The sequence below is a fragment of the Gymnoscopelus braueri genome (assembly GCF_963280865.1).
Source record: "Gymnoscopelus braueri genome assembly, chromosome: 19".
Classification (NCBI taxonomy): Eukaryota; Metazoa; Chordata; class Actinopteri; order Myctophiformes; family Myctophidae; genus Gymnoscopelus; species Gymnoscopelus braueri.
In genome coordinates this window covers 10,197,109-10,222,287 of record NC_137621.1, presented here as the reverse complement: position 1 = coordinate 10,222,287, position 25,179 = coordinate 10,197,109, and the positions used below count along the sequence as shown (strand labels likewise).

The 25,179-nt window shown below is 42.6% G+C and overlaps 1 protein-coding gene across 5 annotated transcripts in view; it reads left to right on the top strand.

Moving 5' to 3' along the window:
- LOC308074915 (palmitoyltransferase ZDHHC14-like) overlaps positions 1-25,179 on the top strand; it is a 109,396-nt gene that overhangs the window by 58,153 nt on the left and 26,064 nt on the right. For 4 of the 5 annotated variants that reach the window (XM_080414445.1, XM_080414443.1, XM_080414446.1 and 1 more), the window contains exon 4: positions 14,928-15,083. In XM_080414445.1, the coding sequence (XP_080270571.1) occupies positions 14,928-15,083 (156 nt within the window). Of the gene's footprint in view, positions 1-881; positions 1,043-14,927; positions 15,084-25,179 lie in introns of all 5 variants that reach the window. The other variant, XM_080414447.1, reaches the window with a different exon arrangement.

Genomic DNA, 25,179 nt, shown 5'->3' with positions numbered 1-25,179 from the left:
GGTTCCACATGCCTGTTTCTCCGTCTCTCCATGTGTGTCTGTCTGAAACTCATGATCCCCACCCCCAAACCAGGCTAAATGTGATTACTGTAATAACCACCTACACACATCACACATTTAATAGGATTAGGCTGAATTATCTCATCAGATCAGATTAGGATGCCAAGTAAACCACGCCTGAAGAGTGTGTGTGTGTGTGTGTGTGTGTGTGTGTGTGTGTGTGGTGTGTGTGTGTGTGTGTGTGTGTGTGTGTGTGTGTGTAAAGTCGGACTTTAGGGATTACGAATGACTACTGACCACATTAAGTGGTGATTTACAGTGGTAGGCACTTCCTAAATGTTGTTGGCTTGCTTCCAGCAGTGATTGCTGCATGCAGTCCAGCACTGTGTTCAGTGTGTTGGGTTTACACACACACACACACACACACACACACACACACACACACACACACACACACACACACACACACACACACGTTTGTCCACTTTGAGGAGGTGTGTGTAATTGAACAGACATGTGTCCAGGTCCACAGAAAAGGGACAGAGACAATATATGTCAATGTGTGACACATCATTTGAAAGCTTAGTACCTGTTCTGTCCTTTCATAATCTGTAGAACAGTGGTTCCCAAACTGAGGGTCTGGACCCCCAGGGGGGGTCCCCAAATTGTTTTGGGGGTCCCCAGATAATGTGCAACATTGTTTTCTCACTCATCAGTAAACAAACCGACATACAGTATAAGTGTATACAGGGTATATCTGCACATTTCTAAAGTGACAATTTAATGACTTTTAAGACCTTTAATACTTTGACTAAGACTAAGACTGAATCAGAATTTGCTGTCAAAATTAACACTGCTTCTTCCTCCTCCTCCTCCCACAGCTGTCCGTTCCTGGCTCGCCAGTTGACCCCGGCCATCCCGGTGATAGGTGGCGTGTTGTTCCTGTTTGTGCTGGGAACCCTGCTGAGAACCAGCTTCAGCGACCCGGGCGTGTTGCCCCGGGCCTCCCCGGACGAGGCCGCTGACCTGGAGAGGCAGATAGGTAATGAACTAATTAATTCATTAATTATTGTGCACCGAACATAGCCCGATCTACAAGCTCACGATCTACAGTTCCCAGCATGGTTCGCAAGGTCGCACAGGTATGACAGTGGGCCTGGATGCTGCAAGTGCACCACTGCTCGCCAGCAGTGTTATAGTGGCCATACTTGGTGACCATTGCTCTTATCAGCGCAACATAGGCCACACTAGGCCTGAATTGTGCTTTTGCTTTTTAAAACACACACACACACACACACACACACACACGCACAATTTTTGGGCGGTGAAACCGCCCCTATAAGTGAGATTTGGAAAAATGTACAAATATCTTGGGCAGTGAAACCGGCCCTAAAAGTTTGTAGAATTATCCTGCGCTGTGATTGGCCAATCACAATCTATTCAGGAATGTGATTGGCCAGTGTCACATGACACATGTGCATAGCCCTATGTGATTGGCCAGTGTCACATGACACATGTGCATAGCCCTATATAAGCAACCATAACTTAAAAAAAACCAAATTATTGTTTTTTTTAAGTTATGGTTTTGTCCATCATAAAGTGTGTTTTACAAAAGATAAATGTATTTATCTTTTGTACATGATTGATCGACTCCATTCAGTATTGTGATTAGCTAGCAAGACACATGCTGACACTAAGTGGCTCTTTCAGATCAAAGCATATATATTGGTTGACTCCATTCAGTATTGTGGTTAGCTAGGAAGACACCGCCCACTTCACACAGGGTGTGATTTTTTAAAGGTATCTGCTCTATTTTTCTGTCTTTACTCTGTCTGTCTGTCTCTCTCTCTCTCTCTCTCTCTCTCTCTCTCCCCCCCCCCCCCTCCAAGTCAGACCAGGCTGTGAGTAAGAGATAACATTAAAAGTCCTTTTCCATATCAGAGCATCTTTCTCGCGCTCTCTCTCTCCCCCCCTCTCTCGCTCCTTTCCCATGCGTTCTCTCCTCCACTATATCTGTTTCAGCGTAAGCCTCTCTGCATGGCACTAATCCCAGGCAGGCTTGGTGTGGAATGTGTGCTGGAAGTGCTGTATATGGAGGCAGAGAGAGAAGGAAAGGACTGAGGTTCCACACACTTTAAAGGGATATTTCACTTTCAAACATTTGTTTGGGGTCATGTTAACGTCTGCAACAAACCCATTGTAACTTCAAACTCCATTTTAAAGATGACAGATTTATCCCAACAGGAACAGAGCCCTCTCGCACATTAGAAGGCCAATATCAGTCACCAGAACCAAGGACATGGGTTTTCAATGAATTTACACTGGGTTTATATAGGAATCATTTAATATCGAATATCTAAATACCGAATCAAGCAACTTAAAAAAGGCTGAGTAGACGTTAAAATGACCACAAACATGGCTGAAAGAGAAATAACCCTTTAACCACTTAAACCCCAGCATCCATCGGCAATTTTCAGCGAAAGCTTTCCCCACAATAATGGAATACGAAAGAAAAAAAAAACACTAGTATAGACTAGAGCCTTGAGGGACTTCCGTCCATATAGGGTTTAAGTGGTTAAAAGGACAACGTGAGGTGATGCTTGTGGGAAACGCAGTAAGGGCTGCAACCATCCATTATGTTACTTTTTTTTGATTAATCGAATAATCAAGAAGCGTATCTTTTTTTTTAATTTGATGTGTCAATGACTCAACGGAAGGGAAGGGCTAGTTTGGAAACCCTAGTGTGGAGAAACAGCCCGCTGCCCTCAATAGTATTTTTTAAAAAATATATTTTTGGAATGCGAAGCTCGCATTTCCCAATGATGTTACTCTGTTCCATGCTGCAGGCTAGCGGGGAACTCGTTAAACGAACTCTGGGCTGTCTTAATTAATCTCTTTAGGAGACTTCTAACAGCTGTGGGAGGGGAGGGCAGAACGGAGAAAGAGCTAAGATCAGAAAGCAATTGTTTAGAACGATTTAGAACACATTGCAGGCTTGTAAATATGAACAATGTATAGTGTTCATTTACAGGGCTCTGCCACGACCATTACAGTTTTATTGATGCTTAATTGTCGTACAAATTATTAATAATCTTAACCCATTCAATGCGGGAACGCATCTCTTGTAATTTTAGATGTCTTTGGCTATTAAAAAAAGATCTACAAGTTCATACAAGCTGCCGGTCGGTACGGTTGGTGGGAGAATAACCAAAAGCTGAGCCTGTCTGTATAGCAGCCAGGGCTGATAAAGCCCTGAGTTACCCTCCTCTCTCTCTCTGCTGTGAAACACAGCCAGCCAGCCAGCCTCTCTCTCTGCCCTGTGGACTGGAGGACCAGAGTAGCAGGCTTATTATGGCCCTTCCAAGAAGAATTTGGAACAACATTAAAAATGGCGCTGCTGCTGCCTTTGGCGGGGGAAAAGGAAACACACACTCACTTTGATGTGTGTGTGTGTGTGTGTGTGTGTGTGTGTGTGTGTGTGTGTGTGTGTGTGTGTGTGTGTGTGTGTGTGTGTGTGTGTGTGTGTGTGTGTGTGTGTGTGTAGGTTGTAGGTCTCAGGGACAGGGCTGCTGTGAGACAGAATGACTAAATAAAGGCATATTGACTCAGGGTACTGATGGCTAAGTAAACACTTGGAGGAGTTGGGGACTGAAGGAAAAAAATAAGCACAGGTATATGCGTGTGTGTGTGTATATATATCGTCTCTGTCGGGTGGATTCCGAAACTGTCCAAAGCTGTTACCTACTTTTCAGGATTCAAATTCAAAAAGCCGCGTTTGGAGCTTGTAGATCTGCTACTTTTGATGCTTTTGTGTGACGATGTAGTCTGATCAAGTAGGGCGTTAATTTATGAAAGAAAAAAAAGGACGTCATAGTTTTAGTCGACAAAATCAACACTGGTTGGAAATACCATAATAAACCATAACCGATAACATGGGCCGGGGCTCTAGCACTTAGCGTGTGTCATCATCTGTGCAATCTGGGAACCCATCGCCAAATAAAAAGGAAAAACAGCGCCCTCTGCTGTTTTTTACTCGTTCACTTGGCTCTGGGAGGAGCTCAACGTAGCACCCGTGCGCAAGGAAACCGGGGTTTTGGTCTGCCCTCAGCGCTCAACTTCCGGTGGTGCGCTTATGTTTTCATTCCCACTAACAATATTTCTACACGGAACACTAACACCATTTCTCCCAGAGAACATGGATCGTTGTGGTTATAAGCCCACTTGTTTCTATGATGAAAGAGCAAGTTAAAATGTGAATATCTTTCCGTGGTTTTGTCTGCTCCGAGGACGCTAATGTTAAATGAGTTTCGGTTTGTTTTCAGTGGGAAGCGAGAGCACAGACAGTAAATCCCGCCCACTACATTTGATTGGGTAAAGCGCGGCCTGCTTCCTGATCTGAAGGCACGCCCACTTGTAGGCCAGTGCGTACACGTTATGACGAACCCCCCCCCCCCCCCCCCGACAGATTCAAGCGGAGAGCAGAATCTGTTCTTGAGAGATTATCATCTGTGTGGATAAGCGGTACACAGAGGAAGCATCAGTGTCATCGTGAATGTGTTACGATGTTGTCATTGAGTCAAAAGTGCTACAGAGCTCAGGTTCACTGCTGTTACAGTACATTGATCTGTTTACCAACACCACGCAGAGGGACACGATGACAACACAATACACACCATACAAGGTGTCATCTCTGCTCTCTCTCTTATCAGAGCGGTAAGCTGATAGCTGCTAGACTGCTGCTGGCATGAAGCCTCTGAGCTCTCTGTCACACACACAGTGTAGAATGGAAGGTGTGTGTGTGTGTGTGTGCTTGTATTGCTATACCTGTGAGGCCCAAATGTCCCCAGAGGTACAGTAGAGAAATAGACCTTTTCCTGGTCCTCGCAACTAAAATGTTTGTTTTATGGTTAACCCTTTCACTGCCGGGAATTAATCAATTAGATCAGTGGTTCTGAACCAGTGGTCCGGGGACCACCAGTGGTCCTTGGGGTGGGGGTACCAGGCGGTCCCCAGTGAAATTAGTTAAAGGGATACTTCACTTTCGGGCCGGGGACACATTTAAAGAAAATATTAAAAATAAATGAAAAAAGTTATGGAAAATTCATGGCCCCCTCACACATTAGTAGGACACTCTAATGCGTGAGGGGGCCATGAATTTTCCATAACTTTTTTCATTTATTTTTAATATTTTTTTTAAATGTGTCGGCGGCCCGGAAGTGAAGTATCCCTTTAACATAGCTTCAGAATCATTTTAACCACTTAGCTTTGGCTATTCAAAAATAGCAGATATACGAGCTTGTAGATCTGCTATTTTTGAAAAATCTTGAAAATGTGTGCAAATCTTTGAATATATTTACATTATACATTACATACATTTTTTACTCAAATCTTTGCTTCTGGGGGTCCCTGGCACAAAACATTTTCAGATGGGGGTCCGCTGCCAAATGTAGGCCTATATCAATTTAGGGGTCCTTGTCATGAAAAAGGTTGAAAACCACTGCATTAGACCACAGAGCCCCATAACCTAACTCTGAGAGTGTAAAAATGTAACCAAATTACGTTCATTTTATACCCGGGTTGATTTACTGACTCTATTTTTAGCCTGCTGGTCGTTCTTTCTAATTATTATATTATAATTATAATGCAGCTGTTGTTGGCGACACAGACACAAACACAGCTCCACTTTTGATGCTTTTGTGTGACGCAGTAGTTATGTCAAGTAGAGGCGTTACTTTACGAAAAAACACATTGAAGTTAACATATGGAGATAGATAAGAGGTTTCTGCCCAACAGCAACAACGCCATAATAATAAAATATAGCAGTTGTAGCACTGTGTAGGTTCAGGACAGGGTCGCAGCTGGAAATGGAAAGTGAGTTTATTTCCTCTCTGGGTGTCATTCCTGATGTTCCTGCCTGTGTCTGCTTGCTCAGTTAGCCCATTCAATCCGGATGGAACGCATCTGTGTCATTTTAGATTTGAGCTATTTAACCATTATTTTATACTTTGGGCTATTCAAAAATAGCAGATCTACAAGCTCATAGCGCGGCACTCGGTGCCGCGCTACGAGCTTGTAGATCTGCTTTTTTTTTTTAATCATGAAAATTTGTGCAAATCTCAGATTATTATTTTTTTAAAGCGAACATTTTTAACTCAAATGTTTGCATCTGGGGGGTCCCTGGAACAAAATATTTTGAGAGGCGGGTCCGCGACCAAATACATATAATTTTGGGGGTCCTTGACATGAAAAAGTTTGATGAGCACCACTGATATACTGTATATAGCAACATATGTTTTTCAGAAAAACGTTAGGATTTAGAAGACATTTTGTAGATGCGTTTTCCGGATTGAATGGGTTAGTACGCCAGGGCCTTGGCAGGCAGGCTGGCATCCGTTCATCTCCACACACACACAAGCCAGAGAACTCAGAAGAACCGCTGGAGCGTTAAACCGACTGGGGATGTTGCCGATGTTGGCTGAATGTCAAGGCAACACCAAGGCAGGCTTTCGCTTTTCTTTGCTTCCTCCACCAAGAAGCTGACGGCCGGATCCCCGAGGCCTGTGGGGGAGGAAAATGGGTCTTTTGGGCTGCATGTGGGGGGACTGCTCAGGGAAGGATGGGGGGGGTTACATGGATAGAGAGAGAGAGAGGACGCGGTGACATTTAAGGTTTATATTATATGTCCATAGGGCGCAGTCGAGGAGGTTGGTTCAGGGGGGCATTTTTCTCTATGGCAGCAAAGCGTGAGTTGATTATTGGAGCGTGTCGGGCATACCTGGACTAAGGCTTGTGTTTGTGCGTGCGTGCGTGTCCTTGAGGGGGGTTCCATGGGGTCCACAGCAAAATGAGAAGTTTAAACACTTAATCCCTATTTAGTTTTTCGTCTATTCGAAGATTGCCGATCTGAGCTTAAATTTGCAAAACATTTTGACAAATCTTCTTGAATGGGGGTCCGTTACATCTAATACTTTTTTTTTATCCCACGATTTTGCAACCCTTTTTCACCCGGTGCCAATTGTCTTAAGTGATCCTGGGCGCTACACTCCCCCCGCCAGCCTAGGGAGCCCAGAGCCGAGCTCATGCCTCCTTCAATGCAACTGACCTTCTTATCACCTGACAGGGGGGGGAGTTTCCCCGGTAGGACGTAGCGCATGGAAGGAACACGTTATTCCAACCAGTTCCTTTTCCCTCCATCAGGCGCTCCGGCTGTCATGGGGGAGGCGGTATAGCGACCAGGATTAGTACATGTTTTTGTGAGAGTACCAACCCTAGGAGACACGGGGAGAACATGCAAACTCCACACAGAGTAGGCCCTTTCGCCAACCCCACCTAGGGTATGGGCGCTGATGACGGAGGATAGGACACGCGCCCACAGCATCCCCGGGAGGAATCGAACCCAGGACCGTTAGATAAAATGTTTTCAAATGGGGTACCCGCGGCCAAATACATTGACATGAACATTTTTGAGAACTACTAGTGTTGATTCAATGTCAATGCATCTCTTCATAATAAGCGCTGCATGCTTTTCACTGCAGGCAGAATGAAGCCATGGTCTGAATGCGGAAACAAAACAAAAATAAATCAAACCCACCTTTGAACGCCTGAACAATCACACTGTTCTGTCTGAACATTCTTTGGATAGTCTCGGGAGTGCAAGAGCGTCTGAAGAATGTTCTGGAAGAATGTCCCATCCCAAGTTCTGAATGACTTCATTTTGTAGTTAGTGCCTAGTACAGCCAACCCTGTGACATCATCGTTAGGCAGATTTCTTTTTTCAAACAAGATTTCTTATTTTTTATTTAGATTTGTATGAACGTGAGAACAATTGCTTCCATTATAGCATGCTAACTTTTCCAGGAATAGAAAGCCTGCAGTTTCTATTAGCTTGGATTCCCCATCGATGATGTCACTGGTAGGCGGGTTTCTGAACTGTCCACAGCTCTCCTCTGAGATACCGAGCGAGTAGACAGAAATTGTACCATATTATAATGAGCATTAGTGCGGACCAATTGTTTGAAAATGGGTGATGTCGTCCTTTAACAGTAATGCCTGTCTGTCCAGTCACAGTGCCAATGGGACACAGGCACAATAGAGAGGCAAACAGGAAACGAGGATGACAGCAGGTTAATAAAGAAAGCCGCTGTGGTTTGCTTTGATTGATTAAAAAGGTTCTGTGTGACATTAGTTGTTTGTCGACTAGCAACCTCTTGAATTCTGCCAAAGTCATTTGTATTGCCTAAACCTTTATGCCTGACCTTTGCCCCCAGAGTATTTGTGATTTTAAAAGCCAGCAACATTTGAAATGTCTCACTCAGGTTCTAAAGCATAAATAGGACTGATATCCCTTAATTTCCCCTTAAATAACTCCTAATGGAAAACAGACGAGTCAAAGCCTATAGTTAGCTACAGTAGCTAGCTGCTGAAAGGATATTTCGAAAAGACATACAGGCTATTTAAAAAAATCTAAAATATAACACTGTGTCGTGATTAGTCAAGTGCCTTCCCGAGCTTTTCCGTTTATGGAAGATTCCTCATCTCAAAACCTTTTTTTTAACGGGGTGAATTTGCTCCAGACGGTCTCTGGAGCATTCCAGAGATTGTGGACGAGATGGGCTGTGCCTGAGAGTCTGTCTGGAGCGCTGTGCTCTCATCTGTCTGCAGACACGCAGCTCAGCATGTCTCCCTCCACAGTGTGGTGTTATGCGTTTGTCAAAAACGGTGCTGATGAGGGAGGATGGCTGTTTGTCAGCGGGAGAGCTATCGTCCGAGTGTGGGGGGGGGGGGAAATAAGGGAGAATATGAGCAGTGAAAGGAAGGTGGATGGATAGACAACAGCTGTCTGCCACGCTCACTGACAGGAGAAGAAGTAGTTTCTCCTGTCTCGTACCAGCAGGTTATACAATCATCCCTCAGTCACACGTGTCACTTAACCACATGAACCCTAGTAGGCGAACATTCGGCAAAAATTGCCCAAAACAAACGCAGCGCACACATAATTCACGCTATGAGCTTAGATCTGCTATTTTTGAAAAATCATGAAGATGTGTGCAAATCTTTGAATATATATATATTTTTAAAGGGAACATTTGTAACTCAAATCTTTGCTTCTGGGGGTCCCTGGAACAAAATATTTTGAGATGGGGGTCGGCGGCCAAATACATATAATTTTGGGGGTCCTTGACATGAAAAAGATTGAGCACCACTGATAGAGAAACATACGTTTTTCAGAATACTTTTGGGATTTAGGAGACATGTAGAATCGGCTTCAGGTCTTAATGGTAAACATTCTGGCACTGAAACTGGGTGTGCAGCCCACTTTAGACCCCCGCCAAACTTGTTCTCACATGTTTGCAGGGTGAGCGCCAGTGTCACACAGTCATCAAGCTTCTAGATCTGCTGTTTCTGTGACATAGCAACGCACAACAAAGTATAATTAGAGAGAGAGAGATTTTGTGAAGAAGCAAAGATTTGAGTAAAGATATTTCGCTTTAAAAATATATATATTCAAAAATTTGAAAAACATTTCACAATTTTTGAATAGCGAAAGTATAAAATATGGTTAAAGTGTGTAAAATGAAAAGATTGTAACTAATTTTACTGGGGTCCCCCTGGTACCTCCCAAGGACTTGGGGAACCAGTGATTTAGGACAACAGTAACTCATAAATGTTGGGGGGAAAAATTGGAGATGTAGAAAAGTAGAAATAATGCAAGGCCGGGTTCAATGTATTGAATCGTCCAATTTGATGTAATTGAGTGATCCGACATTGATATTGTCTACACCTGTTTACTTCATTCTGGCCCCGTTCCAATACCTGGTCACGCTGTCTTCCCTGCTTCCTTCATTCTGGCCCTGTTCCAACACCCGTCTCGCACTGTCCTCACCTGCTTCCTTCATTCTGGCCCTGTTCCAACACCCGTCTCGCACTGTCCTCACCTGCTTTCTTCAATCTGGCCCTGTTCCAACACCTGATCACTCCGTCCTCACCTGATGTTAAATATTTGTAAGAATCTTCTTGGTTCTTACATCGAAAGCTGTTTTACCATTTAATGTAATTCAATGAGGAGACTATTTTTAGATAACTTTCTGACAATGTTGAAGAACTATTGAAGAAATATTACCAAAATATGGATAATTTCACCCACTCTACCTGTTGTATGTGATGAAGTGGAATTTTTTTATGATATTATCTTTCATAGAATTGACACGAGGGATATCAGAAACCCAGCAATGGCAAAACTTTACATTTGTGATGCTGTAAATGCTTTAAGCCCAAATTATGCTCCATTGTGGCGAAAAGTGCCGATCTTCAAGCTCCCGGCACGTCTGCAACTGAGCTTGTGGATTGGCAAATTTCATTGCTCAACACCATTTTGCGCCGAGGTATAAATCAGGCTTTAATAGAGGATATGTAACTGAAATGATAAAGGGGCTGAACGCATGCAATATCCTCCAGCAGTTATAATTGGGATCAATGGACCAATGGTATTTTTTTAGCCCATGAGTTTAATAATCCAATCAAATTACTCGTAAACATTTTATTAAATGATATTCACGCGTTTTAAAATTTTCTCAATTTTTAAATGTAGGTTTTCTAGCATTGATCAAACACAATGTGTGGACTGTGTTTTCTCTTATCTCAGTAAGAGTGCTCTCGACCACTCTTAAAATCTGTTCTTCTTACATAAGAGAGAAGCAAAATTAAGAAAACTTTGCTTTTGGTGAAAATATGCTAGTTAAGAACAAAATAAGATTGTACAGTCTAACATTGCATCAGAGCTGATAGCCTTCTCTAACCCTCACTGTACTGTACTGTATGCTAATGTATGCTAATATATGCTAAATGTAAGAATATCTAAAAAAAAATATGAAACATCATTTATTATATTCTTCCCCTGTGGTGTCGGGGGAACTCAGCAGGATGTTAGAGTTGTTCAAAGTTTGGAAGCCACTGTGTTTAAAGCATTGAGTAAAAGTTAGTAAGTGAATGCAGAGTAGATGCCCTTTGATTTTTAGACGTGTGGAGATATAAGTAGGGAGTCGAGTGAGATACAGCAGCCTGTCAGCAGATTTAACTGTTTGTTTTGGTCTCACTCTCTTTATTCGTAGAACGTAGTAGACCTATTCTGGTGAAAAAAAGGCAGTGTTATGTTATGTTATGCTTGCAAAAAAATAATAATGAAATAAATGCACTGTGACATTTTCAGTGGAAGTGAAGTGTACGTTTATTGCTGCTGTCAGTGTCAGTGGAATCTTCCAGCTGCACGTCATTATTTCCATGTATCTTCACAACGTGCTGCCGTTCGTGAGCTTGTAGATGTGAGCTTGTAGATCTACTATTTTCGGCTATTAGTTATCTTAAGATTAAAGAGTATCTGAAATGTGCAAACTAGCAGTAGAATACATTTACGTTTAGAAGCATCTTCCGTAAACGTGAATGGTCTCAGAAATGAGACCATTCACAGCAAAGGTTAAAGCCCACGAATCTGTGATTTCTTCAACTGGTTGGCTGTACGTAGGAACAGCAGAAAACATAGTTTTAGAACGATAATAATAACCTTAAAACATCATTACATTTTCAGTCATGACTTTGTTTTTTGTTGCTTTATTCCATTTACAGTAGCTAATATCACTGTAGGTTTCCCTGCCCTCAATGCCCAGGCCAATATGCTGCTTCGAAGGTTCAGCATGTGTTCTGATCCTGTTAAATGTGCTCTCTTTAAAGCATTTTGTACTCCCATGTATACAGCCTTCTTGTGGTGCTCATACAAGAAGGGTAGTATGCGGAGGCTCAAGGTAGCATACAATGATGCCTTGAGGATTCTACTTAAGGTCCCTAGATGGCATAGTGCCAGTCACTTATTTGTGACATGTGGTATACATGTATGGTTTCATGTCACGCCTGGATGAGTCCAGGAACAGTATTATTGAGGATATAGTCAATCCTGGGAAGAGCTGTCTCCGGTACTCATCCAGGCTACGGAATCACTGGAGAAACAGTCTCTATGTGTGATTTGTATGTAATAGTATGTTCTTGTTTATATGATGTGTTTTTATCTATTTTTTTTATTTTTTTACTTTCTTATATTTGTATGTCTTATCTGTATGCAATATGGACCCCCTGAGTGTCTGGAATAAAGTTTGAATTGAATGTTGCTGCCTATCACTGCTCCGATCGTTAAAACAATTATAATAATGCACTAGATCAGTGGTTCTCAACCTGTGGGTCGGGACCCACATGACTTTGGGTGGGTCCCCAGGTGACAGTGAAGTGACAATTTAAGGACTTTTAGGACCTTTTTAATACCTAAAAAATAAAAGAAATGAAATGGAAAAAATACCTTTACTGCATCAAAAGTATCCAACAAACTATACTATAAAAACTGGTCAAACATTGGCCAAATTGTCAAATTATATAAGAACAAATGTGTAAATAGCTGATCTACAAGCTTGTACATCGGCTATTTTCACAATATTTGTGGAACAGAGTCAAACTAAATGTTTGTCAGGGTGGGGGGTCCCCAGTTCAAATATGATTATCTTGGGGGGTCACGGCCTGAAAAGGTTGAGAACCACTATACTAGATGAGGATTCCGCTCCCACTCGTGTTCCAGTCTTTTGTGCTCTGCTCTGAGAGGGCACAGAAGCAAGTAAAACATGAGAGGGATGCATCACACAGCGGAGGACAATTCGGTACAACTCATACGGGGCACCAATTACTTTAGTCTCTTTTACAGTAGAAATGTCAACCACCCACATGGGTCGGTCTCTCTCTCTCTCTCTCTCTCTCTCTCTCTCTCTCTCACAGACACACACACACACAGTGGTTTAAAGTAACCAAGTACATTTACTCAAGAACTGCACTTAAGTACTTTTTTTTTCCTCCTTTACTTTACTGGAGTATTCCCAATTTGCAATACTTTCACTAATACTCCACTACATCTCCAGAGGCAAATATTATACTTTTACTCCACTACAATTATTTGAAAACTTTAGTTACTTTGCAGATTTAGATTATCATTACAAAACGTACATTAATCACTTCAGCCCTATTACTTACTTACTATTACTACTGGCTATTTTATACATTTTGAAAGCTTGGGAAAATGGGATTTTCGCAATTTCTGCATAATGAGCGCTTTTAACTAGGGGTGTGCCACTAATTTCACCAAACGATACGATACGATATTTGGCTCACAACTTCGATACGATTTCGATACGATACGCACTTTTTTATTATGAAAAATATATGGGGGAGAAAAAAAGCAAATGCAAACAAATAATTCTGTTTTTGCATTATTCAGACATGCGAACTTGTAGCTTTTCAGCTACAATAGATGGGTTTCCGAGCGACGTCATCACAGAGCAGAGTGCGCAATCTGCGCATGCGGGTGGTAGAACGACCCGGAAGTGCCATTCACTCTCTTGTTATTTTCGGGATTTAGATAGGCATAATGCTGCTATTATAGGCATAATAGGCATAATGCTGCTATTATATACAAACAGATCCAACTTCCAACAAATCATTTTATTGAGTAAAGAAGATATTACAAACTGCATCATTTAATCTACTTTCATTAAACCCGGTGAAGACCATTCATTTTATGAATGTACAATGGCCAGAGCTGCTGCGGGTAATAGCGCCCTCTACAGGCTCATCCCTCCACTGCGCGCGCATCATCCTCTCATGTTTACAAACAAGAAACCCATCTATAGCCGTTTTGAATCCAAATAGGGCAATAGTGTGACACCTGACCCAAAAAAACAACAACATGTTGTCACCCTTTTCACCTCGGGCTGTTTGCATGCCTGATTATTATTATTGTAAAAAAAATCAAAAAAAAAAACGATATTTTTTTTCCCCAAAACGATACATATCGTCACGAAAACGTATCGCGATATATCGCGGGACGATATATCGGCACACCCCTACTTTTAAGTACATTGTGATGCCAATAAATTACCACTTTTACTCAAGTAAATTCTGAATACTGAATTCTTACTTGTAACAGAGTGTTTTTACATTGTGGTATTTGCTACTTTTTACTTAAGTAAAAAATTTGAGTACTTCGTGTGCACACTCTCGCCCAACACCCACAAGTGCGTGAGAGCACTCAAAGCGAGAGCGCTGCTATAATAGGAGACAGGTTGTTATACCTTTTCATGGTTGTGAAAATCACTATCATTTCTCCCGTCTCTCGCTGTTTAAGAGCCTGTCATCACCGCCGCCTCTCCGCTAGAAGCCACCGCTTTAACTGCCATCTTGTTCTTTTGATAGTTCCAAGAGCTTTTGTGTTGTTTAAAGCATTTGAAATATACATTTATGATGTCACCAGGGGGGTACTGTAGGTTATCGTTGCTGTCGAGCAGGATCCTCTTATCTCCATATTTATTTTGTAAATTCATTAAGTCAAAGATTTTACCTTTAACTCATTCACTGCCTGAATTATTTCTGGCCGCGTTTGCCCACTGCCAGAGATTTTTCATTGAAAAAAAAAAAGTACTCAGGAGCCGAGATACAGAATTTTAAAGTTTTAAGTTAACAAGGAAGTGGATAGGAGTCTAGATCTTCGAAAAATCATATCTCCTTGGTCTTTGGGTCAAATTAAAAAAAAGAAGAAAAAAGAAAAAAATTGAAAAAAATATAATTACTTTTTTTACGTTCTTGGCAGAATTGGTAATTGGAAATGATTACGTTTTTTACGTTCTAGGCAGAGAATGAGTTAAAATATATATGCTCTATATATTCAAATATTTGCTAAAAGTTTCACGATTCTTCTAAAATAGCAGATCTACCAGCTCATAGCACAAACTGTCATTTATCTAGCATAAACACTGAAAACACGTCAAACGACATGTTTGATCGCTCAGATGTGTTGTGTGACTGAACTGGTTTGGTTTTTAACTCTCTCTCTCTCTCTCTCTCAGATGGGGCCAACGGCTCCTCCTCGGGGTACCGTCCTCCACCCAGGACGAAGGAGGTCCTCATCAATGGTCAGACGATCAAGCTCAAGTACTGCTTCACCTGTAAGATCTTCAGGCCGCCGCGCGCCTCACACTGCAGCCTCTGTGACAACTGTGTGGGTGAGTGGCTCTACTTAACTATACGTCTGGATGTGTATGCATGCACCTTACAGTGTACTGCAGAGGTCTTCAACAGGGGGGTCCTCAAGAGTTATTACAAGGGGGGCCGCCAAATCTTTGTGTGATGATTTTTTTTTCCTTTTCCCTTTTCGGAGGAGAACTTCAGCCAAAAAATAGCAACGCAGTGCGAGGCGTTGTGAGCTTGTCGATTGGCTATTTTTGGCAAAGAGGTATAGGTAGGTGTAGAGGGGAAAAAGAGCAGACCAAGTAAAAAAACAAAAAGTTTAATCTGAAACACAATTTTATACAGTATTGAGGGGGTCCCTGCTTCATCTCTCTCACAGCTAGGGGGTCCTTGGCCTGAAAAACGTTGAAGACCCCTGGTTTACTGTATATGTGTTTATATGTGTATGCAACTGTACTTTATATATGTTTATGAACTGTCTATTGTTGGGCAGAAACCTCCTATTCCAACTTTTTGTGTTTCTCATAATGTGTAGTAGTTGCACACGTGTCCAGCTGAAAGGTGTTCACAGCATCTGCTCTGATGCACAGAGAGAAGCTTTGGTGCAACACCTGGATGACACAGCCTCACTTCTGGCACCATGTCCAGTGTGTCCACATTATGTTCTGTGGTTTTGTTTTGCAAACAGTTTCGGAAGCTGTTTGTTTGGGAACACAAGTGGAACGAATACCTAGCTTTGTGTCACAAATACCTTTTGTGCAAAGTCTCCCCCGGGGATGTATGAGAGAGAGAGAGAGAGAGAGAGAGAGATGTTTAATGAAAGTCTAACCCTTTACAGAACCACATGCTCTCTCTAGAGAGCAAGAGTCAATTTTACACACACACACACACACACACACACACACAGACAGACAGACAGACAGACAGACAGACTGTGACCCTCCGTTCTTTATTTATTGGCTGTTGAATATACAGTAGCTTGTTCTCGCCAAAAACGCAGAAAAAAACAAGAAAGCGGAGAAAGATTTAAAAATACCTCATCATACAACTAATATTGTGAATAGCCGATCTACAAGCTCTGCTATTTTTGCTGTTAATAATTTGGACAATTTCCATGACATGCAATAGAGACAGACAGGGGCGGCAGTGGCTCAGGAGGTAGAGCGGCCGCTTGGGAACCAGTTCGAATCCCGGGCTCTACCAGAGTTGGTACCAGAGTAGTGTCCTTGAGCAAGACTCTGAACCCCTAATTGCTCCCGTTGAGCCTTGCATGGTTTCACTCCGCCATCGGTGTGTGAATGTGTGGGTGAATGTAATGCACAATCATTGTAAGGGCCTTGGATAAAGGCGCTATATGAATGCACCATTTACAGACGCAAGGTTGAAAGTTGATTACAAGGTGAACCCGATGAAAAGCGAGAACCCACCCACAAGAACACGTACTTTCATCTTTATTGTCGGCCTCTGCATCCCATCCAGTCCTAATAAGAGAGGTGGAATATTGTTTTCCAGTTAGATGTGGACCTAGCTGTCACTGATAAAACTTTGCACATTTTCTGAGGAGATATTACTTGTCACATACCCACATTAGGAATGCCACGTCCATAGCTCACAATACTGGGCAACGATGGGAGATTTCGGTAGCAACTGCTGCCGCATGGAGCACAGCCTACAGCCCTGGAAATAATGGCCTTTGTGTGAAAGACAGCTGTCCTCCATTCAGTAGCCTTGCAGTTCACTGCCAATTCACCAGGGAGTGTATCAGAGAGTCTGGAAACACACACACACACACACACACAGGTTGATGGACGGGATAGAATGGCAAAGAGACACATACGGACAGACTGGTGTTGTCAGCCATAAATAGCAGATATACAAGCTCACAACGCGTCACGAATGTGACGCGTTGTGAGCTTGTAGATCTGCTATTTACTAAAGCACGACACCGGCATACAGCTGGTGTCGAGGAGAAGAGACAATCCTAACAACGGGGAAACCTGTCAATACACCCATTCAGTCAGATGAGATGATTCAAGAATAACAAGTAGACACATACAGTATGTGCACAGTCCAGTGTTGCAGTGTCTCTAATCCAAGTGTTTAAAAGGAGTATTTCACCCAAAAATGACTTATTTTCTATCAATTACACACCCCATGAAGCCTTCAATTCATGGAGATTTTTTAGTTTTTGATGCATTCCTGAGCCAATAATTTGATGACCGGCGGTCTCTCCGGTAGGAGACTCAAAGAGACTCCTTTGAGTCTCCTACCGGATACATTAGTATCTTTCCGCCGGTAATCAAATTATTGGCTTAGGAATGCGACAAAAACCATTGTCGCAAAATCCATAAAAACAATCTTCATGGGGTTTTGTAATTGGTAGAAAATAAGTACTTTTACTAAGTACTGACTCCCCACTGCCTTTTGCTCCCTTATTACTGACTCGCTAATGCCTTATGCTGCCTTATTACTGACTCCCTACTGCCTTATGCTGCCTCATTACTGACTCCCTGTTGCCTTATGCTCACTTATTGCTGACTCCCTAATGCCTTATGCTGCCTTATTACTGACTCCCCACTGCCTTATGCTCCCTTATTATTGACTCGCTAATGCCTTATACTGCCTTATTACTGACTCCCTACTGCCTTATGCTGCCTCATTACTGACTCCCCACTGCCTTATGCTCCCTTATTACTGACTCCCGCCTTATGCTGCCTCATTACTGACTCCCTGTTGCCTTATGCTCACTTATTACTGACTCCCTAATGCCTTATGCTCCCTTATTACTGACTCCTGTGTGTTTTTAAGTGGCACGTGTGTGAGTGGTGCGCTGTGCCTCCTGTTGATGTTAAATCTGTGTAATTAGTTGCAGCATTGTGCATGCCGTGTGCATGCATACAGACAGATAGACAGACACAAAAGTCACTTGTAGAATCGGCTGCACCACATAAGACACCAAATAACTCTACTTCACAGTTTTGCTCCAACTGCAGTTTATCTCTACGTCCCAGCGAGGACATTACATTATTAACTGATATACAATCTGTACATGGCAGGAAATTCCTCCTTTTAGAAATAGCAACAAGGCTGTTATGTTAGAAATCGGAAGAGAAACACTTCAGCCTTTGTTTTAATTGTATGTCCATGTTCTCCCTAAGAGAGGAAAATATTGTATATGAAATATTTCTATAATAATAATTATATTTAAGCATGTTTATTTTGTTTTGTCCAGGTGTAATCATGTTGTGTCTGTAACAAGGTTGTTCAGTAAAACTGTCTATAAACCATTCCAAGGACCTCCACATACCGTAGCCATAGCCAGTGTTGCCTCTTCTGTGAGAGAAACAAGCAACCCGCTCTAGGAAAACCAGCCCAAAAGAAGCGATTATGGGCCACATGTGCACTTTAACATATACATCAGCTATTTGAAAATAGCAGATCTACAAGCTCACAACGCGTCGCGATGCGACACGTTGTGAGCTTGTAGATCGGCTATTTTCAAATAAAATCTTGCGGGGAAACTATAATAAGCACAAGCAGATCTGGCAACCCAGGCCATAGCCTGTGTCTGCAGCCCCGCTATTGCAAAAAGGCGTTTTAAAAAAAAGTTAAAGGTAAAATTGTGGGGGGAAGCAGATGTTTAAATTGTTTGAAATGGCACAATAATCTTATGAATTGAATTTGAATTATGAGATTGATTTATTTGTGTATTATTTCTTTTATTTTATTCTATTTATATTTTTTCGCTCTTCTCCATTTGGCCCTCTCTCGCGGCCGTGCCCCCACTTTGAGAACCACAGCTATGAGGGATGGAATTAGTTATTGTTGTTGACCAAAACCAATCGGTTGAATCAATCATTAAATGAGGAGCAGCGGCCTGGGGTTGCTCTGCCTCCTGCAGGCTAACAAGCTCCTCTGTGACTCACAGTCAGGCCTGCTGCTGCACTAGTACTACGTACAATACATACAGTACAATCACTACTCTCAGGTCTGCTGCTTCGCTACACGTACAATACAGTACAATCACTACAGTCAGGTCTGCTGCTGTGCTACGCACAATACAGTTACAGTACAATCACTGTGTTTGTCTTGGAGAGGACTAGACCGGTGGCGTAAGAAAGGAACACTCCCTCTATGACGCGCACACACACACACAGAGGGCTGTCACGATTATGACATTTTAATTGTCCCTCAAATAATTGAGATTAACGATTTAATAATACATCCATTTTATGTAGTGTTTTTCTTGGTACACAAAGTCGCTTTATCAAGCCAAAAGTTATATAAAAAGTACAAATTCAGTTCAGTCAAGGTCCAGGGTAGTGCTCTGTTGGACTTGGTATCTCTGGTCTCCGGTTGATCAGATTGGGAGCACCTGTTTCCATTCTCCTAATTGTCATCAGTTACACACCTGCTTGTTTTGGAGCTTGAGACGTACAAACGTTTTAGCATCAAAATGTACGTTTGAGTTCCATTTTACCAAAGTAAAAGTAAAAAAAAAATAAAAAAAATAGCAGATCTACAAGCTCATAACGCGTCACATTGTAAATCGACTGTATGTGGTTAATCAGAATCAGCTTTATTATCACATCACAGGTTTACAGAAGTAAAAAGTGGGTGAAATTCGTTTTTGTGCATAGTTCCCATCGTATCGTTATTTCCATAGAAAATATCTATTAGTGTCTGATATCTGGCATAAAGGGGCGGATTTAAACATCTCCGGAGAGAGAATGCGTGGGATCCCATTGGTTCACCGATCTGTCCGTCACCCCCGCCACGCTCTGCATAACATTTGGAGCGACGCCCACTGCACTCTGGTTGGTTGAGGATGACTCCCACACTTCCTATGCCCGGAACATCGACTCGCTGGTCCAGGCTTTTATTCTTTAGCAAAAATAAAAAATAAAAGCCTGGAGATCGAGGCTATGTACATATTTACACATGGTACCGTACCTGCGATAAAAGGTGTGTGAGCATAGCAGTTAGAGGTATACTGTGCATGATATACTTATGGACCTTAGTTATGGTGCTAGAAAAAGAGGCCCAGCACCAGAGTTGCCAGATCTGCTTATTATAATTTCCCCGCAAGATTTTATTTGAAAATAGCCGATCTACAAGCTCACAATGCGTCGCATCGCGACGCATTGTGAGCTTGTAAATCTGTTATTGCCAGACCCAGGGGGTCGGGCCTACATGAGGCTTTGTCGGTCCCCCTCTCCAAACGTTTTCGTCCATACATGGGCATAAAAGAGGTCTGTCTTCTGTCCTCTTTTTGATTGGCCAAGCTTAGCGTGACGTAGTGCTCTGATCTTTCAACCACTAGGGGTCTGGCAGTACCAGGTCTCCTGGTTCCCTTGTTTTCAAATAGCTGATGTATATGTTAAAGTGCTCATGTGGCCCATAGTCACTTCTTTTGGGCTGGTTTTCCTAGACCTGGTTGCTTGTTTCTCTCACAGAATCTGGCAACACTGGCTGTGCGCATGACGCCCTACGAGATGGTTTGAGGGGTCTCCTCTGCTGGTGCTGCTGATGGCCCCCGCTTGGCTGCTGCGGTTTGGAGCTGGTCTCGAACCAGCCGTAGTAGTTGTTCAGTTCGTTGGGTAGGGAGGCAGGGCGGGTTCATTTCACTTCTGGTTTTTGCCTTGCCGCCCCGTCAAGGTGTGTACCGTCTGCCACGTGCCCCTGATGTCGCCACTGCTGAATTGGTTTTGCATCTTTGCAGTGTAGGCCTTTTTCGCCTTCCTGATGGCGCTGTTTAGGGGCGCGCGCGCCGCGTTGCATGTTTCACGTTGCCGCATCTGAAACTAGTGTCCCGTTCATGCAGTTGTACACTCCACTGTCCATCCACGGTTTCTGATTGCGATAGATCTGAACTGTCTTTTTTGGAACTATGAGCCGTGTTAAAAATAAACAACATTTAGGCTAACAACCTCTCATGCCTGATACCATAGAAAACATTATCCCAAATTAGAGTCAAGGATCAGCGTTATAACCAGTAAACTGTAACCAGTATATATATATATATATTTTAAAATAAAAACTTGAGATCATATCAATTATATTATTATTATGGAGTTATCGCTCGTAATAGAATTGAAAATAGAAATAAAACCAGAGATTATTTTACCTGTTAGCTAATAATAATTTTCAGCTTCACCCAGCAGAGTGCTTCTCATAGAGGAGAGCGAGCGGGAGAGTTAGGGGGCTCCGGCGGAGTCTCCTACCGGAGACATTAGCATCTTTCCACCGGTCATCAAATTATTGGCTTAGGAATGCGACAAAAACAAAAAAAATCTCCATGAATTCAAGTCTCCATGGGGTGTGTAATCGATAGGAAAAAAAAAAGTTATTTTGGGGGTGAACTATCCCTTTAAGCGTTTTCCTCAGGGACACCTCAACACATTGCCGGAGCCGGGAATCGAACCTGGGACCTTCTGCTTCCCGGGCGGGCTCTCTACGCTGGAAGGGCCAGGTTGTTCTGGCAGCAGTGTCAGTTCTGTTGTAGGGGAAAAGAAAACATGCAACCACAAGAAAATATCATACACAGACATTATCTCTGAAAAAATTAATAAATACATTAATTAACTCTCTGAGTGCCAAGAACGAGTTATCAAGAGTTAAAAAAAAAACGAACCCAAGATATCGTGATCCGAAGATTTGCTGCTCCATTCACTTCTTGTTTAACTTATTACTTAAAAAGGCTGTATGTATTTTTGGCCCAGACATGCTATTTTTAAAGGCAGACAATTAATGTCAACGAGGTCGCGATGACCTCGTTGACATTTGTGAAACCACACAGTAACAGTATAACCCTCAGTGATTAGCAATCATCAGGGGATCGATCAATAATGGAGATAAATATTCTGTGACTACTTGAAAAAGGTAAGAAAATCAAAAAATTGCTGGCAGTGGGCAAACGCGGCCAGAAATAAGTCTGGCAGTGAGAGAGTTAACATATCACACAACACAGAAAGCGAATTAAGCATTGCTCTCAAGCCTACAACCCATGTCATCTCCTCATTCATATCCTTGGAAGAAATCCCCCTTTTGTTTAATAGTTAATAAATCAATCGTCTTCAATCAAAAATGTCCTGGATTTCCTCTTTCTTCTGTAGAGCGCTATGCCTCCTCCTCCTGCTCCTACAGCTATCACAGACAGAACCGGGGCCAGGATAGCGAGAGTGTTAACGCCAGGCGGAGTAGGTGGCGGGGGAGTCGTTGGGACCGGCCTGGGCCTCGGAGTGGCCCCTGGAGTAACGTCGGGTCCGGTGACGTCAGTCGTCATGGTTGCGGTGGTGACGTCAGTCGTCATGGTGACGTCAGGGATGGTGGCGTCTGGCGGCGTGGTTGCGGTGGTGACGTCAGGGGTCGTGACGTCAGGGATGGTGGCGTCTGGCGGCGTGGTTGCGGTGGTGGTGTCATCAGGAGGCGTGGTTGCGGTGGTGACATCATCAGGAGGCGTGGTTGCGGTGGTGGTGTCATCAGGAGGCGTGTTTGCGGTGGTGACATCATCAGGAGGCGTGGTTGCGGTCGTGGTGTCGTCAGGAGGCGCGGTTGGCGTGGTTACGGTGGTGGTGTCATCAGGCGTGGTTGCGGTGGTGACGTCATCAGGAGGCGTGGTTACGGTGGTGGTGTCATCAGGAGGCGTGGTTACGGTGGTGACGTCATCAGGAGGCGTGGTTGCGGTCGTGGTGTCGTCAGGAGGCGCGGTTGGCGTGATGGTGGTGTCGGAGCACTTGTATATTTTTTTTAAGCAGTTTCCACATTTTATCACATCTTGATAAAAAATGTCACCCCTGTTTACACATAACCCATCATTAATATGCTTCTCCAGAATCTCAACACTACGATTCATCAGCTCTTCAAACTTTGTAACCAGATCTCCAGCGTGAGAAACATTCTTGAAATTCTGAATTTCATGGAGGACTTTAGTGGTTACTTTGGACAGAGTGCTTGGAAGGATTACATCTTTGTGCATTTTACCTACAGCTTTGTATTTCAATACTGCCTCATCAACTATAGCATCAAGTTGGTCTTCAATGTCGGCTCCTCCTGCAGAAACTAAGTCAGATATTGGGTCTCGGAACTCTACGTCACACTGTAAGCAAGCCTTAGCCAAACAGATAGTGAACAATAAGGCCAAGAAGGCCAAGAACCTTGCCATCAACCAAACAGAAGGATTTAACTCAAATTAACCAATCTAATTAACCAATCTGGCGATGGTGACGGAACACCTGGTTGCTTTTATGCAAATTATGTCATCACAGTGATGACACCATTACGTAAGGCCGCCTCAGAGAAAAATATGTTTCTAAAATGTGTTCCTAGATGTGTTTGTGTCTGTTTGTTTATCGCCACGCATCTTACAGACGGTGTAGCGAGTCGTCTAGAACAGTGGTTCCCAAACTTTTTAGCCCAAACACAATGTGACACGTTGTGAGCTTGTAGATCGGCTGTTTTTGAACACAATGTTTTACTTTTAAAAATTGTGTGCGCTTTTACTTTGGTAATTTAAGTACCTTTTCTCAAGTCAGATATTGAATACAGGACGTTTTCTTGTAACCTGAGTCGGGTGCATCAACTCTGGAGTTGGAGTAACAACATACATCCTATGCACCTCTGAAGTGAGCTTAGATAGATAAGATAATAGATAGATTGATATAGATAGATGAGATAGAGCGAGAGATAAAATGAGATAGATAGATAGATACCTTTATCGATCCCACTTGAGAAATTCAGACGTCAGACACAGCAGTACAAAATTAGATACGAATATGAACTAGAAAATATTGTTCCTGAAGAAACAATGTGGGCTCGCTTTAAGACTAAAAATGGTAGTATAAACAGTACAAATTCAGTCAAGGTCCCAGGCAGTGCTCTGCTCTCTTTGACTTGGTATCTCTGACTGTGTTGTATGTGAGTGTGTAGACTTGGCTCCGGTTGATCAGCTGTTTCCATTCTTCTAATTGTCATCAGTTACTTATTCACAGTTAAATAGCATGTCTCGCCAAAAATACATAATAAAACACAGGAGGCGAGATACAGGCGATTTCCGTAAATCTTGGGATCACGTGATCTCCTGGTTCTGTGCGCATCTAGGGATGAAATGGTCCCTCATGTATTAGCAAAGATTGATTTATGTAATAAAGTGTAGTGACAGGCCTACACACACACACACACACACACACACACACACACACACACACACGTAATCAATTATTGTCTCTCACTCAGTCCATACCTCAAGGTATTCATTACAGTAAAGTAAATGCAATGCTGGTGCTGAACATGTAGGAATCATTGTATCGTAGTGAGTTATATAGAACACATTTAATAAGCATTTTCAGGAGACATTGTTCCAAGTGGCTGTGGGGTGTGTTTTTTTTAAATGCACGTTTTACATCTAAGAACCCAAGCTGTTTTCCTCTCCCAGAAACACTTGTAGTTCCCCCGGGGATGAAGCTCCTCAGTCAGTACACCTCATCTGCTTCACACTGTTGTACTGTCACTCAAGGTGTGTGTGTGTGTGTGTGTGTGTGTGTGTGTGTGTGTGTGTGTGTGTGTGTGTGTGTGTGTGTGTGTGTGTGTGTGTGTGTGTGTGTGTGTGTGTGTGTGTGTGTGTGTGTGTGTGTGTGTGTGTGTGTGTGTGTGTGTGTGTGTGTGTGTGTGTGTGTGTGAGATTATGTAAAAAATTAAAAAAGAACTTGACAAAGAAAAGGCTGCTATTGCTTTTATTATGCATGTTCAACTGTAATACATGAGTCATTGTCAAGATGCCTGTTTCATTGACAGTATTCAATGAAATGACAGTATTCTCACATTGTGAGAAGTGTCAAATCTGTGGTGTTGTTGGATACGTTACTGTTAAATAACAGTAAAGAGTACTGTGCCATAACCCTCTGTACTTTGCACCGTGCACTTTCATTGATATTCTTGCCCTGTTTTTATTGTTTATTGAGTGTTTTAGGTCGTCGTTATTGTGTTTTTTTTATTGTATTGGAGCTTCCGAGCGTAATTGTTTCACATGTATGAATGAAACTAACCAGTGCATCGAAGTGACAATAAAGTGAATCTAAACGATCGATATATCGGCCCAATTCTGTCAGCCACTCTGTTTTACCCTGACACCTT